General features: G+C 41.4%; 1 protein-coding gene across 1 annotated transcript in view; it reads left to right on the top strand.

The window, feature by feature from the left end:
• Positions 1 to 17,756, top strand: part of LOC146860055 (uncharacterized) — a 141,014-nt gene that overhangs the window by 36,262 nt on the left and 86,996 nt on the right. Inside the window, exons 6-9 of the mRNA XM_085643830.1 lie at positions 2,155 to 3,818; positions 4,268 to 4,329; positions 10,187 to 10,332; positions 15,758 to 16,467. Coding sequence (XP_085499956.1) covers positions 2,155 to 3,818; positions 4,268 to 4,329; positions 10,187 to 10,332; positions 15,758 to 16,467 — 2,582 coding nt within the window. The remainder of the gene's footprint in view (positions 1 to 2,154; positions 3,819 to 4,267; positions 4,330 to 10,186; positions 10,333 to 15,757; positions 16,468 to 17,756) is intronic.

Below are 17,756 nucleotides of genomic sequence, written 5' to 3'. Positions count from 1 at the left end.
TAATATCAGTACCCATTTGATGTCTTTTCTGTGTTTTCCCAAAGCCTTTTCATAAAATATTTTCAAGTTTCTACTGTTCTTTATGTAGATTTTGGGCTATTATTTTTATGACACGTTTGGTGTCAAAAGCAGTATGTTGGCGGCCTGTCAAACTGACTATTAAGAGATTCTTAAATGTGCGTTGACTTTCGTTCGCAAGTATATATTTTTAAGAGGAGACTATATTAGGAGTCAGTTCAGAGAAATATTGTTTGAGGTTATTTTCCTTCTCCACAGTGAATATTGAAATTTTATACCAGTATGTGATTGGAGTTTGGAAAGTACTTCAAATAGTATATTCCGTGAGGTCTTCAAGGAAGCTGGTATTCTGTCCATCACTGTGGTAATTAATAATACAGAGCATGGAAAAATGTTGTTTGGTAGGATTTCTGTATTGAGTCATTGGAAGTCATGGGAGTTGAACTCCAGACTAATCTTGCACTTGAGAGTGTTCTAGGGTATAAATGCCACTCTACCTCAAGTGCTATTCTTTCTATCTATTCAAAGGAAAGAATATCAATTTTTCAAGAGGTTTCTACCGTCAATTGTGTGTGCTCTTGCTTTGTTGAGGCCTTTTTTGACCTTTGATAGAGTTGGAACTTCAACTCTGTCTGGGTTAATATTTTCGCAATGAGTTTGTTTTTTAGGTTTGTTGTAATAGGTTCATTGTTGCATTCATTATACTGGTTGTACAAAATCTTTTCATTTACTGTTCCTGGGCTGCAGGAGTCATGTGATCTTAGGCCATATACAGAGTATTTGGATAGCAGGAAGAGAGCTGTATGTGTCAGTTCATAGTTTCTGCATGCTTGCTCATGTCTATAGACAACTTATCTCTTAGATGTTTTTCATCCTGAAGTAGGGTGCTATAAAAGCTCTTAATCAAAGGTGCTAGCTTGTATTTCAACAGATCGATTGAGTGTTGCCCTTTTTACTGTCTCTCACAGCACACCTATACCTAAGAAGTTATGCTGTGGATTATGAGGTTTGCAGGAGCTCCTCAATCTTTCAGCATAAAGCCAGTGCTCTTATGATTCCCTCATTTTCCTTGTGTACAATATTTGCACACATATGAACAGAAGTGCATACAAGGGGTTTATTTCACAGCCAAAAGCTACCAGTCTCTTTATATGAAAACGACGCACCAACTCATTTAGATTGAAAGTCTAGGGCCGCACCCATGAAGGGGGGCATCTGAGATCACATTCGGATAGTTTATTATTAGTCAATCACTGCAAATCAGATGATGCGCTCTGGACTTAGTGGTGAACAAAATGGCCCTGCTTTGAGTGCCAAAAATCCTTTAACTGGCCAATAGTCTAGTGTAACACAGCTTTGTTTATATAACAGAGAGAATGTGTGGGACAGTGACTGGGAAATAAGGCCCTGGACTAGTGGTGTAGTCACACATGTTGATTGTGAGGACAAGAAGAAGTTTAGTAACTTATCAGAAAATGTGTCAAACACAGACATGGGGCGGGAAAGGGCTTGGAGACAGACAGAGGGCGTAGAAAATTACCTTCCTGGTGAAATAAAGGATGGGTGTGGGTAATGGTCTGGGATAAAATGGGGTTACACATGCATCCCATGACCATGATGTGAAAAAATAACACTGTTTTAATAATCAGACAAACAGAAAACAGACAACAAAAAAGGAGACGCCACATAGCAATTGGCGAAAATGACTCAAAGACCAGAAATAGTCACTTGGTAAACATATAAGCTTCATGGGACGTGGCTGATCAAATGATTTTGAGTTCAAGCATGCACTATGAGTGAACAAACACTCACTCCCCTTGTTGATGAATGAATCAAAAGCTTCTACGAGAGATCGGGTGAGAGTTGCTGCAGCACGTCATTTTATAGCAATGAGAGCATTTTGTTTTCAATATTTGAATTGAGTGTTTATTCTGTTTGGAGATAACATATTTTCTTCTCATTTTATGGGAAGCATGGTGAAGCCTCTGTCTCTGGGTACAATGAAAAAGGTGGGTGGGGAGTCCCAGATATGTGTTAATATAAGTGGATCACTTTTATCATTGGTTCCAACTAACATCTTGTAACATGTTCTCCTGTAAGTGCACATTTGGTCATTCAGTCTTGTCTTTCTTCAAGGTGTCATCGCTACCATTCCAACAACAAGCCCACCGCCATCAACTAGCGGAACTTCCTCAACCTCTAGAACTGAGTCTGCAGCATCGGCATCTACAAGCACTACATTTCTATCTAATACCACCAGTCCATCTTCTGTAATCACGGCATCTCAATCTAATGTGACTGTGCCATCTTCTACAGTCACCACACATCTACAGAATGCAACTGATACATCTTCTACAAACACTGCATCAACCCCAGCAGTCAGTGCATCTTTACCTAATGTGACCAATACAGCACCAGCAATCACCACATCTCTGGCTACCATGACCAATTCATCTGCCACTGTTGCTGCATCTATACAAAGTACAACCAATGTATCTCCTGCAATCACTGCATCTGTACCTAATATAACTGATTCATCGCTCACAGTCACTCCATCTTTCCCTAGTACAACAAATTCATCTCTCACAGTCACTCCATCTCTCCCTAGTACATCAAATGCATCTCTTACAGTCACTCCATCTCTACCTAGTACAACCAATTCATCTCTTACAGTCACGCCGTCTCTTCCTAGTACAACCAATTCATCTCTCATAGTCACTCCGTCTCTTCCTAGTACAACCGATTCATCTCTCACTGTCACTCCATCTATACCCAGTACAAACAATTCATCTCTTACAGTCACTTCATCTCTACCCAGTACAACCAATTCATCTCTTACAATCACTCCATCTCTATCAAGTACAACCAATTCATCTCTCACAGTCACTCCGTCTCTTCCTAGTACAACCAATGCATCTCTTACAGTCACTCCATCTCTACCCAGTACAAGCAATTCATCTCTTACAGTCACTCCATCTCTACCCAGTACAACCAATTCATCTCTTACAATCACTCCATCTCTATCAAGTACAACCAATTCATCTCTCACAGTCACTCCGTCTGTTCCTAGTACAACCAATTCATCTCTTACAGTCACTCCATCTCTACCCAGTACAACCAATTCATCTCTTACAGTCACTCCATCTCTGCCCAGTACACCCAATTCATCTCTTACAATCACTCCATCTCTACCCAGTACAACCAATTCATCTCTTACAGTCACTCCATCTCAACCCAGTACAACCAATTCACCTCTTACAGTCACTCCATCTCTATCTAGTACAACCAATTCATCTCTTACAGTCACTCCATCTCTACCCAGTACAACCAATTCATCTCTTATAATCACTCCATCTCTACCTAGTACAACCAATTCATCTCTCACAGTCACTCCGTCTGTACCCAGTACAACCAATTCATCTCTTACAGTCACTCCCTCTCTACCTAGTACAACCAATTCATCTCTCACAGTCACTCCATCTGTACCCAGTACATCAAACTCATCTCTCACAGTCACTCCGTCTCTACCGAGTACAACCAACTCATCATCATTTCAAACATCATCGATTTCTATAGCTCCTTCTCTCTCACTGTCAACACCTTTGACACATTCTAGCACAAACAGCACTTTGGCAGCTGTAACAAGCACAACGTCATCTTCAAGCAGCACTTCCGCGAGCACGGCTCCAGTCACCAGTCCCACTTTAAGTTTTAGAATTACAAATCAGAACTTTTCTGAAAATCTGAAGAACGACTCCTCACCTGAGTTCATCGATTTGAAGAACACTCTTGAAACCTTGGTAAGCACTGATACATTTTGAAATTAGGTTAAAATAAAATGCGCCTCTTGATGAATACAACCTTGCAGACGAGGGCAGGTCTGGACTGCCTGCAGTATGCACGTGCCCTTCTGTAGTGCAGCGTGTAGGTCATTATGGGGAAGAATTGAACAGGCATTAATATTCTCTAAAGTTCAGTGCAGCGTCTTTGTTAATGTGGCACTCAGCGGGGGCCTTTATTGCATTGCTAGCATTGGTTTCAGTCACTCGTTGAGACTTACAATTTCAGGAATGAACAGTCTTTCAGATGTGAATTTTATTCTCAATGTTAACCCTCTTACCTGTTGTAATGCTGGGATCTTTTGTAGTCGCTCCTTCATGTGCTTCACTGAACCCTGACATGTTCTTTTGGAGCTTAAAAAAAAAAAAAAGCTTTGTCTAACTTTTTTTTTTTTTGTTCACATCTACAGCTAACCGAGATATATAAACGGAAATTCTCCAACTGCAAAGCTGTGAAAGTGATAGGGTTTCGGTATGTATATATTTCCACAGATTGTGTATTCTTCTAATTGCAATGCAGGGACTTTATATAGATGTTGAAATTCAGACAGCCAAGCAGAGGTACTGAATAGATATAGTGCCTTAAATGCTGATATGATGATGCCAGCTGTGTAAAGTGAATTAAAACCTCTCTCGCGCCATATATATTATATATATATTTATATTCCGAACCAAGCGAAAGACGATTCATGTTTTAATAACCGGTAGTATGTTTTCACTGTTTATCAACCAATGATCGTATTTCTATGGTCGAAGGAGCACTGTTTTTCAACTTGACAAAGGCATCGCTGAAACGCATTGTTCTGTGTGCACAATAAACTTGTGTACAGTCCTTTGATGTGCCGCTTGGTCTTTGTGTGGAATTTCCTGCATTGCCCTTGGTTGGAGAGCAAGGGGACTGTGCTTCCCAAAACGCTTTACTGGAAATAAAATCGTGTGCATTGGATGATTGTTCTGAGAGAGCGTAATTACATGGACAGAAAAAAAAAATATATATATATATATAAAAATATATACACACATATATATATATATTTTTTTCTTCCAATGTGGCTTCAAACCGGATCACTCAGCAGCGGGTGCAGGGTGTTGGGCCAAGCCAGTGGGCAATTAGTAATTTTAAAACAAAGGACATCCGCACTCTGGAACCTTGCGAATTGTTTATTTAACAGAGCTCAAGTCTGTCACACTGACGCGTTTCAGCCTCACGGCCTTGTTCACACACATATATATGTATATACATATAGCGAGAGGATAATAAACCCAAGCTGGATAGCAGAGCGTACTCCTGTGTCGGTGTCCGATTTTTAAGTGAGTCGGGATTGGTTGGAATATATACATATACATATATATATAAATATATATATATATGTGTGTGTGTGTGTATATATATATATATATATGTATATATATTTATATATATATATATATATATCACGCTCCGAACTCCGTCTTTTTCTCTTCACTCTCGATCGGGTGCTCTCATAGCGGTGACGGACACCGCGTGTGTAAACAGGCTCGTGGTACTCTAAATAAAATACCAGCACTCACGGGAACAGTGTCTTCAATTTATTGAAAGACAAGCCTCACGACAAAACGCGTTTCGGCTGCCGCCTTCGTCAATTGTGGTCGGCGCGCGCGTTCGGTAAACAGATATACATTTCATGTATCATAGCAATGAACATAGGACTTCCGTCAGTCCCGGAGTGGCAGCCATTATTAAACATGCAAAATCTGCCGTTAACTTAAAGGTTCTTATTGTTTACAAAGTACAATATCTCGCCCTGGATGGGCTTTCTTGAACAATAAACACAAAATAATACATGAAAAACAATTAAACCCTGGATGGGTATATTGCTGCCAAAAAACTTCAGTGCTGCATCCTAAATTTCAAACAGATTCTTACTGTTACAGGTGAACGGACATTTCTTCTCCACTATTTAAACCAAAAGGCATCCTGGTCTGATTATCTATTATATGTCTTGATTCTAATCTTCTCAATTGTAGCTGTCTATCACCCCCTCTGACACTAGGTGGTACATGATCTATGCAAAAGAAACTAAGCAAGTCCCTATTGCTTTGGTGAAATTTTTCAAAGTGTCTGGCCACCGGGTAATTTACATCCTTGTTATTTATGGCCCTCAAGTGTTCAAGAATACGGATCTTAGTGGGGTGTATGGTGCTGCCTATGTAGCGCAAGCCACACGGGCACACCAAACAATACACTGTAAAACAGGTGTTACAATTCAACAATTTGTTTATCTTTCTGGGGTGATCAAGACCAGGTATGCTGTAATTAATGACCTTCCGACTGTTTTTACATGCTCTACACTTCATACATGGAAAAAAGCCTGTAATCTTCCCAAAGGGTGGTGTGGTGCTCATTTTGTTACAATGACTCTGGACTAAGTCGTCCCTTAGAGTCCTCGCTCTTCTGAATGTAATGAGTGGAGCTTTGGGTATCTCCCTACCAATGATGGGATCTACTTTCAAAATGTGCCAGTTCTTTCTAAAAATTTCCCTGATAGTTTGGGCGTCCTCTGAGAAATTGGTGATCATTCTGAAGTTGTTGTTCTTACTTCTCTTACTGCTTTTTTCCATGTTGTTGCTATCTTCCCCGATGATAAGATCGGTTCTGGATTTTGCTTCGGCCTTTCTCTTGGCCACCTCTAGAATATCCTGATGGTACCCTCTAAGCCTGAATCTATTCATGCTCTCTTGTGCTGCAGAGACATAATCGCAATTGCGTGTGCAGTTTCTCTTAATCCGAAGAAGTTCGCCATATGGAATGCTAGTTTTAGTTAATTCCGAATGGCAACTTCGAGCATGCAACACGGAGTTTCCCGCGGTGGGTTTCCTGTGCAAGCGAGTGCACAGTCTGCCCTCCGAGGCAAACACCGTGAGGTCCAGGTAGTTCACGGAAACCTTACTTATCTCCCCCGTGAACTTGAGGTTAAGGTCATTATTATTCAGTACTTTCACATATTCAAGTGCCTGTGTTTCTGTTCCTTTAAATACAATGAATAAATCGTCAATGTATCTGGTCCAACTTACGACCCTATGGGTCCAGTTATAGTTGGACTCCGCCCAGGCGACCTGCTCCTCCCACCAGCCCACGAAGAGGTTCGCGTAGCTGGGGGCGAAGCAGGTCCCCATCGCGGTACCTCGTACCTGTCTAAATAGGGAATCCTGGAACAGAAAAATATTGTTGCTCAGGCAGAATGTTATAAACTCTATTAGCATGTTGTTATGTTCTACCAGATTAATAGAGCGATTACTCAGAAAGTACTTAATTGCCTCCAGTCCTTGCATATGGTCAATGCTGGTGTATAGACTAGAGATGTCAAGAGTCATCATTACGTAATCGTTCTCCCAAGGCATGCTTTCTACTTTGATCAAGAAGTCCTTGGTGTCCTTGATGTAGGAGGTGAGTTTCGTCACGGATTCAGACAGGAAGAAATCTACAAAAGTTGACATATGTTCGGTCAGACTGCCCAAGGAGGAAACTATGGGACGGCCGGGTGGGTTGATGGCGTCCTTATGAAGTTTCGGAAGGTGGTAAAAAGTTGGTACTTTAGGGTGTTTACATTCCAGGAAGCCATACTCTTCTTTTGACAGCATGCCTTTATGGTACCACTTGTTCAGAAGTGTTCGATAGGACGCTACACTACTTTCAAAATCCTTCCGTGTTACCTTGGCATAACTTGATTCATCATTGAGTTGTTTAAAGGCTTCATTTTGGTAATATTCCAAAGTCATCAGCACCACATTGCCACCCTTATCCGATGGTTTGCATACAATCGTTTTATCTTCCTGCAGACTTTTAATGGCCTTTCTTTGAATCGCAGTTATATTTCCACGTTCACTCCTTGCATTGTTTCTGCCACGTAGTTTGATAAGTTCTTGTGTGACTGCTTCAGAGAAAACGTCAATTGAATCTGCCGGCATCATGGGAACAAATCTCGATGTGGGCTTGAAGGGGCTTCCCGGATTAATTTGCACTATTCCTGCTTTATCAGTGGTTCCTGCGATGTTGGGAATCAGTTCCCTCGGGTCTCCTTCCTCCTGGAGTTCTTCCAACACAGCCAGTGTTTCCAAGTCCCCCGCCACAAGATTGTCCATATCCAATTGGGTCATTCTACCTTTGTTCTGGGTAGATCCCTTGCCTTTAAAATACTTGGTCAGTTTCAGTTTTCTTGAAAATTTAAATAGATCGATCCTGGTCTGGGTATATTCCGATTTCTTTGAGGGGCAGAAGCCCAATCCAAGTTGGAGTACCTTCAATTCTGCATCACTTAATCGTCTTGGTGTAAGATTAACGACAGTGATCATTTGTGACTCTACCGTCTCATCCCCCGTTTGCTCCGAGTTATCCGAGGCGATGCGGTACTGCTGCTTGCGCCAGCCGCCTCTCCGCGTCCGGCGTTTGCTCTTCTCCTTGGTTCCGAGGGTTTTCCTCTTCCGCCCCTGCCCCACGTCTGTCTTATGATCCGAAACTCCTCGTGAAAAGGGGTGATCGTCTCGCTTCCTGTAGGCTGAGATTCTCTTTCGTCACCGCTCACTTCCACGTCCGTTACTTCGGATTCAGAGGTATCTACTAATTCATACACAAAATAGAAGGTGAGAACTCTGGGTAGTTCCCAGGTTTAGGTGGAGAGCAGCTTCTGTATAGAGCGCCCTACAACACTCTGAATCTTCTCATGTCAAATGTATTTACTTCTAGCAACGTATGTAAGCATAGGGCATGTGTCAGGGTTTGCTTGAAATTAATTTCAGGTTGGCTTGGGTGCGATTTAGGAATACAAAACTGTAATACTGTAATATTTTCAATTAACCGCTCGGCGTTGATGGCACTGTCCTAATCCTATGATTAAAGATTTTGATGTAGAAATGACAAAAGACCTTGTCCATTTCGAGCTCGATGTGGATAGCATTGTGCTAATGCTATGCTTAAAAACTTTGCGATTGTGCGCTCAACCCTGTCATTAGGTCATTCTGAGGACCACTGCCTGTGTGTTCAGCCTGCAGGAAGAGAATCTGAACGCAGTGCTTGGCCTGTGATCTGGTTCTGTGCCCAACCCTCCTTTGCATCACAGACTACAGCCTTACTGCCTTTGCCAAGCACAGAGGGTGTTAATGACAGGCCCTGCACACACAGTCCCATGTGTCCCGGTAGTTGTATGAACGGCCATTCCTGTGGCCAGGCCCATCTCACACGACCAACCAGACTCCGCAACAAGCCTAAGCCACAACCCCTTTTTTGTGTGATTTTTTTCATGTGCCAGAATTGTGTTTTAGGCCAATCTTCATCGATGGCAGGAAAACAATATTTCAAGCCCTTATTAGCCAATCACATTTCATGAAAGATTAAAATGTGATTGACAGAACGACCAAGTTTTCATATTTCAGTTTTGCTAGAGTTGTGCAAATGTTTGTGCAAATTCATTAAATGGTACCCAAGTGTGGTTATATTTATTTATAAATAAATATAGACAGATTACTTTTTTTTAAACAAAACAAAGCCTGTTTTCTATAAAATCCTGCATTCTTTTTTACATGATTAAGGGCATGATACAGACCTTGGCGGACAGGGTACTCCGTCACAAACGTATTTTTGTCAGAAAAGTAGTAGTTCATATGACAATATAGAGATCACCGTCGAGCCAGCACTGATCTCTAAATATGATGTTTCTTTGTCTGTCAGGGTGTCAGACGTAATGTCCTTCACCACCCTGATGGACAGAATACATACCAGCATACTTTAACAGGTTAAATAATTTTCTTTTTTTGTTTCTATGACAAAAAATCCATATCGCCCAGAATTTCACTTATTGTTTTCACTAACCATTTACGTCTTTGAAAATAGGCATTATTTTCATTACAATTGCACAAAAATAAACATAATATATAAAAGAATAATGTGCAATGTGTTCCTACAAGTAACCCTGTAATATGGTCCTGCAATGCGATTGAGGGGTTCTGGTGAGATCATAAATCAATAGGCTAAACGGAGACTGGTTTATAAATGTCATTAGATCCACATAATAGTAATATAGACACATATTGCAAGTTAGACATCATAGATTGTTAAATTACATGTTATGTTTGGTGGAGTCATCATAGAAGCCATTTTCTTTATCCACCAGGGAAATCTTTATTGAAAAAACAAGTGAAAACGAAACAGGACTATTTGATTCTCTTCAGTAAAAAAAAAGAAAAAAACGTATTGATTTAGCCACATGGGTATTGTTTCTGTTAAAGGCGCGGTGACCTGATATTTTCATTGAGTCTCATGTAAAGTAACGAGCACTTGTCATGTTTGTTTGTAGGCAAGGTTCTGTGATTGTCGATACACAGGTTGAGTTTAACAACACTTCGGTTCCTACTGTGGATAACATCGCCAGTACCCTCAATGAGACCGTGGCCAGTGGTGACCTGGGCAACTTCACAGTGGACCCCACGAGCATCAAATCCAGTGAGTGACCCTGCCTCCAAAGCACACTGATTACAGGAGGGTGGGAAGCATCAAAGGGGTGGGTCCAGCCTTTGGGCTTCTATCATCAGATGGAAAACAAAAGTGAAACAGCTATTTCACACTGTGAACAGAGACATGGAAGGAACTGTGACATCATTATGTAGAACTCTTGTATTGTGCAATTGATGTTTCCACCTTCAAGTGGTCTTAGCTTCGAAACTACCAGGGAATGGGGAATATTACAACTAACAGAAAGGCAATACCAGTAAAAGACCCCAACTGCTGAGCTAGAACATTCATGTTGAAAGGTGATGTGACACTCTCTCAGCTCCTGCAGAGCACTGAAGCACATCTCCATGGACCTGCGCTTTGTCCTACCCGAGGCTCCAGAAACTGATCGCATCCCAGAACATGCCTCTTATTAAAATGTAAATCCTCAGACAATAGCATGGCAGAACCAATGGCCTAGAACCTGCAGAAGGTCAGCCACTCCCTGGGCGTTGATAACTAATGGGCGCAAGCAATGACAGGAGGATGGAACGCTACTGGCATTAAAACTGAGGTCTCCAGACACTGAGAGTAGTGCACCACCACATTGGCATACATATCAAGATCCCTAAACCCTGGCTTCAGGTCAGACCCTGAACATACTAATAACTCAATGGCTTAGACTACAACTGTGGCTGAAATTACCAGTCATTAAACAAAGAGACCGAAACACTGACAGCGGGCCAGAATCCCACACTTCAGACGCTGGCAACGAACACCATTAGTCATGAAAACTGAGCGCTCTAGGTATTGCTAGGAAACCAGACACGATCTATCACTGAACCTGAGGGCTCCAAACACTGACAGCAGGTTAGAAACTCACTGTTATTAAAACCAAGGATATTCAAGGCTAACATTAGGACCAACCCCCTGGCATTAAAACTGAGTGCACCTCCACTGACCGTTCCCGACTGACAGCAGGCTAGTCTTTCAACGGATCTCTGTAAAGAGCAGAGGATTCGGGGGTGGGTGATTGAGGAATAACCAACATAGTTTCCATCATCTGATTGAATTCTAACTTCCCATTGCCCCTTACGAGGCTGTATTTCACAGCCACTGAAAACCAGTACCCTCTGTCGATAACCCATTGATAGTCTCGGATGCTAGCTGGCAAAATATCACTTTCCTTCTGTTGGCAAAAATCCTTGCAGTGGCCATTGGTTCTAATGTTCAAAATAGCATTCTTTGTCCCAGGACGGCAGGTTCTTAAGCTTGCATCAGACCACTGTCCAATCCTGCACTTCCTCTCATGGTAACGTTCTGACTTCAAGAAGTACATTCCACTCTGGCCTTAATTTACAAAGGGTCTCCACTCTCACGGTGGAGGCCATGCAGTCGTGGGGGAGTCTCTGCACTCGGGCCTGAATCTCTGCAATGAGAGGCTCTGTTAAACATGTTAAAAATCTCACAGAAGTAGATAAATGGCAGGGATAACAAAATGGTTGCAGTTTCAATACGTAGTCCCTAAATTGCTGTTTTCTGCTGGACACCAGAGCAAAACAGCTACGGGAGGCCCAGGAAGGTCCCTGGGAGAATATCAAGTGGACCCCACAAGCGTCTATTCCAACAGTGAGTGACTCGTCTTCACCATCCTCTAATATAGGGGGTGGGAAGCCATGAACGAGATGGGTATGGGACTCAGAATGGTGCCCTCATTTGAAACATTCATTTCTAATTGATAAAGAATATCTGTAATCACTATGCCCTGTAACCAAAGAATCAAGGTTTGAGTGTTATGCCGGGCCATCTTGTTTATTAGCACTTTCCCTAGAATCCTTCCTGTTTTCCTTGCATGTCTTTTCTTACTCATCTGTCTGAGGCTTCTATTTGAGTTATTGGAAAAACACTTTTCTTAGGAAGCATCTTTATAGCAAATTTCTGAATAATTTCAACTAAAATATTCAACACTATAGCATTTCAGATGATTTGCTTACCATCAAAACATTCATCAGCTTGCACTATTTACTTTACATCACGCAGGGAATTGCTCGGTTAGATGTAAACAGGACAACCAACTTGACTTTGCTTTCAGCAACACTTTTTTATGGTAGCATCTATAAAATGTACCCTTTGTTGTCACATTTCGAGCACTTTTATGAAAAAAATCTGTTTCAGATTTCTGAGTTAGGGTCATGGTGGAGAGGAGGGGCATTCAGAATATTGAGTTTTTTTTCTGCTGGTACTTACTCAACATCTGCCAGTGCTTGATGTGTCTCAAAGTAAACAGGAACATTCTGCATCCTTCCACTTCCAGGAACCCATTTCTCCCATTGAGCTGTGCAACATTAAGACGACAGACGCCCCCAAAGTTGAGGTTCCACACCCATAGGCTGTAGAACTGTATACATTCCAATAATTATAATGAACCGAATTGTCGGCTCTCGGGTTGTTTTTAAGACTTTCTCTGTTAACATGTTTTACAACTAGTAACCACCTTTAGTATACCCAATACATTTCATGTCTGAAGGTAGCAATGAATTATGACAAATATAGAAGAATTATAAACATGTAAATTCTCGTTGCCATAAAAGGAACTCGGAGGCGTGTTGTCAGCAGACTAACTAGTAAGGTTTATGATTGTAAGAGATAGAAGTGTAGTAGCAAACAGAAGAGGACATTGGCCAAGGATGGTGAAGTACGGGAAATTGAACAGACCCTGCAGTGTAGGAAACAGTGGCAAACAATTCCTGGAACATGCATCCGTAGAGAGGTGCTTTGAAGAAGTTGCAACTGGAAGGGTATGTGAGGCCCACAAAAGCTAAAGTGCCTAGAGTGCATTGCTGCCTACGGCTGACTACCTAGATTGTACTCAGGACATTCACACCAAAGAATGACTCAGGTGGTATCTGTGCTTTAGCAACAAGTACTAATCGTGGTGGGTTGAGGATAAAGAAAACAGCTTCACACAAAGTAAAAAGAGTAATTAGCATAGACTGAAGCCTTAGTGAGTTCATTATCTACTAGGATGAGGCAGAAGCAGGCAGTACCTCCTTGGCCAAGGACACAGTAGGTGTCAGACTGGCACAGAGATGTAGAAACACAAGCACAGACACATTTTCATGTGAAACTAGGGGGCATGTCTGCAGGTATAAACTGACAGAGCCGAGCTGGCCCTCAGAACTTAATAGTAGCTCCAAAAAATGACAGCTTATGAACTCTCACCTTTGCTAACTATAAATAATGCACAGTATTAGAGATCAGGATGTTTGGCATGTTTTTTAGCTACAAAAATATACCAGGAAGCAGATAAAGAATGCAGCCACAAAATAGAGTTAGACAAAGCACACGTGCCAATAAAAGGGTTTCTGATGAGTTCAGGCCAATTAGAAGATAGTGTGTGGAGGTGAACCGCAGCTTGTGGCACATGACATGAGAAGCAACCACTGCTTAGTTACAGGTGTGCTGAATCCATCACCTGCTCGACAATCTTGGTAACATGGCAAATACTGCATAAGGATTTATTTATTTATTTATCTGTTCAAACATATTGGCATGTGCAGGTCTGGTACCAAGGATAAACCATGGTTATCAAGTTCCAATAATCCTTACATAGCACACTGTGAAGACTCATGCAATGACTCCTTTCTAGGGAAATGACCGTGTGCTCTCCAGTGCAGATATTCTGTTCAAAGCCACTAATATAATATGGATGCTTCTTCATGTTTTGTTTGACCAACATGCCAAATGTGCTTTTTGATCCTGTATCATCCCACCTTAAACTGGGAGTACTGCTGGTTGCTATGTTGCTGCAGTCAGGACACCACCCATCACTACATCAGTCAAGAAAGCATGCATTCTAGTATACTAAGGCAAGTGGACAGGTGTCGGGACATCAGAAACCTCTCTCTTCAGCAGAGTGTCCCATTAAGACGACGAGCTGACTGAAAAGAAGTAGCAATACCAGGCACAAATGAGCTGCTTTCATTCTCATAGACCAATTACAGAATCCATTTGTCAGGTCCCCAATATCATGCTTGATAACCCACAGAAAACCAAGCCTTTGTTCCACACAAACATTCTATGCAAAGAACAGCTCCTAAAGAAACATAGGACAGAACACATCTTCCTTCTTATAGAAAAACAAAAACTAATGGTCTCTACTGAAAACAAGGAACATGCGAATACACATGAATAAAGGGAAAATAAATACAAAAAGAACTGAATACTATGCACATACAGACATAAGAATAACATACCTGTTGAACACAACAAACTGTAGATTGAACGTTAATGAAACCTCACACTTCCTTTCTGGGCTTCTTTTAGTTCTTTTTCTTCTCTCCTCCTGCCTGTCAACACTTGTCTCAACTATCCTCTCTGTGCAATGCTTCCCTTTGCACAATGCCAGCCTTCTGGTGCTCCATTCATCACCATTACCCAAAATGATAGTATTCCAGAGAACATGTGGAATCAAATTGGGATCAGAAAGAATTGATTAAAACTCACCCATCTTCCAAGCTTGACAGGAACAAAATCACCCACACATAATTTATCTTCAGGACCAAGTATCCCATCTTTGCCTCTATCTCCATCAGCATCTTGCAAATAAATCATGCTCTGAGCTACTTGTGTCGAGTACAAAAGATAGTTCTATAACTCCAAAACATCTTTCTCAGATCATATTTCCATTTCAAACCTCCTTCCCAGGAGTGGCTTTGTGATTGTTGATGCAGAGTTTGATTTTAACAGCATCTCATCAGTACCTACCACACAGGATATCATCAAGTGGGTAATAACAATGCTGTCTGAAAGAGTTTGAAGAGGACCGCACAAGCATCCAGTCCAATAGTGAGTCTTCAAGATCCACTTATGCATTGCTTTAAAGCTGCAGATGCAAGGGATCAAACACTCACAAATTTACCTCAAATTGAATTTAATTGCCAGTCATGTCATTTATTTTAAAAGCATGTTAGGTGTCTGGCACCTTCTAGAGTAGCATCTAGAAGAGCAGGATTGATATTTAATTTCAAGACATTTGACTATAACACACTCAAACCTGCTAAATGGAATGGGAGGAATGGTTTGAAACATGCTAAACTACTGGCCTTTGTTCTGGAAAGCATTCCAACCAATCTTGTATGCCCTCTTTGCCACTGTTTGTAAATATGTACTGACCCCGCACATCATGGCATCAGTCCACCCTAACCTGACAAGCAAGAGTCCCCTAAAAAATGAAAACTAGCACCTCAGACTCGTTTTGGCCTTGCTAGGCTTCATTAGCACTCTCCTCTGGGCCAGTTACACCACCATCTTATTTTCTCTTTTCGTTTCTCTCTCTGGATCTTACTATCTTAACAGGTTTTCCTATAAGTGCATGTGTGTGTGTGTGTGTGTGTTTGTGTACCTTTGGTGAGACAATCTTCTTTCTCTCTCCAAGGTACTGTCTCTCCAACTTCATCAACCAACTCACCACCGTCAACAAATGGAGTGTCCTCGACTTCTGGAACTCAGCCTGTAATATCAGTGACATCATCAGCAACTACAAACAATGCATCTCAAACTACTACAACCAATACATCACTTACAAGCACCACATCTCTAGCTAGTACAACCAATACATCACTTACCAACACTGCATCTCCAGCTAGTACAACCAATACATCACTTATCAACACTTCATATACAGCTAGTACGAACAATTCATTATTTACAAACACTGCATCTCCAGCTAGTACAACCAATACATCACTTACAAACACTTCATCTCCAGCTAGTACAAACAATTCATTATTTACAAACACTGCATCTCCAGCTAGTACGACTAACACAACATTTACAAACACTACACCTCCAGCTAGTACGGCTAACACAACACTAACAGTTACTTCATCTCCAGTGAGTACGACTAATTCATCATCATCTTCCACTTCTGGAACTCAGTCTTCGATGTTGACAGCAGGAAATGTTTCCAGCACTGCGACAGCCCTAACAAACCCAGGGTCAACCTCTTCCAATGCAACTGGGACTGCTGCTCCTGCTCTCAGTCTACCTTTGAGCTTTAGAATTACAAGTGAAAACTACACGGACAATTTGAGTAATCCCAACACCACGGAGTTCATTAATTTGAAGTTTAGTCTGGAAGCTGCGGTAAGTACTGATATATTTTACGTGTAAAAGGGCTGATGCCATTGTCTGAAAGTAAGGGATGTCTGCAATACACACATGTGATAATGGAGCAGAAATGGAAGTGAATTTAGTAAACTTTCCTTTATCAGTCCTGTAGAAGCAGCGGAAGGTGCTGTATTCTTTGCCATGCTAAAACCATAGGTGATTTCCACCAACTTTATCTTTTATTTCACATTTTATGTATTGTGTTCTTGACTAAGACTTTTCAGCATTTTCTAACATATTTACATAAATATAAATTGTGAAATGTAAACCAACGTATACCCAACAAGGCAGCATAAGTACAATAGTTGAGATTCAGAATAAAAGATTATATAAAACAAGTCACAATACAAGTACCTATGTCCTAGTTTGGTTGGATGGCAAATGTGTAAGACTTTTCTTTTTATGAAGGTTTAGCTGCTCCCCACAGAATGTAATGATGTCTGTCAGTGCTCTGATCTAAATCAAATTAATAGCCTGTCGGAATCATGGTATCAATTAGGAGACAGAATTGAACCTGAAACATTTTATAAAATCTATGAAACTCAAAATGTAGAAGGGCACATACTCTAGATTGCAATCACCATTTATTGTTGCACGAAAAAAAACCTAACAATATGTGCCAGGAGCACAATTTAAAAAAGGGTTTAATTTACGTTCCAAATAATAAATTGGGGTGATTTGGTCAAATCTGTGGAGAGCATCACAGGCTAGCTTCTACGGTGGCTGCTCAGAGCTTGATTTAACACCAGCAGGAACTGTACTCTGGTGGATGGTCACAAGAGTCTGCTATGCCAAATGCAGATCTTGAGATAAAATAAATATTTAGGTCTTAATAGGAGGTGCTGCTAACAGTGTGGTGATGTAGTTTCCGCCTGGACTGTCAGCCTAAAGCATAACGCCTAAAGTTATTTAACTGAGAAACCACTGTAGTCCATTTCACACCATAGTCCGCTCAGGGAGCGATGGCTGCACTTGGACCAAGTCCTTGCCCCACTGTAGATTAAAGTAGTAAAAGCATGGTTCCTGATTCACCCTTTGGTGGATAGGACTCCGTCGGTCAGAGTAGAGGAGGACATTACCTCTGCCATTCTGATGGATCGCCATCCTCCAGATTGACCACCACCACAATGAAAAACAAATGACTCCCACACCCTAGGAGGTTCCTCCCAGGGTGCAGGGGGGTCATTATTTGTTTTTATCTACTTTGACTGATTAGTTTTACACAGCTGGGATGCCATACTATCCACCACAAGTAAGGTGGGCAG

This window comes from Triturus cristatus, chromosome 3_1, assembly GCF_964204655.1.
Source record: "Triturus cristatus chromosome 3_1, aTriCri1.1, whole genome shotgun sequence".
NCBI lineage: Eukaryota > Metazoa > Chordata > Amphibia > Caudata > Salamandridae > Triturus > Triturus cristatus.
This window is presented reverse-complemented; position numbering and strand designations above follow the sequence as displayed.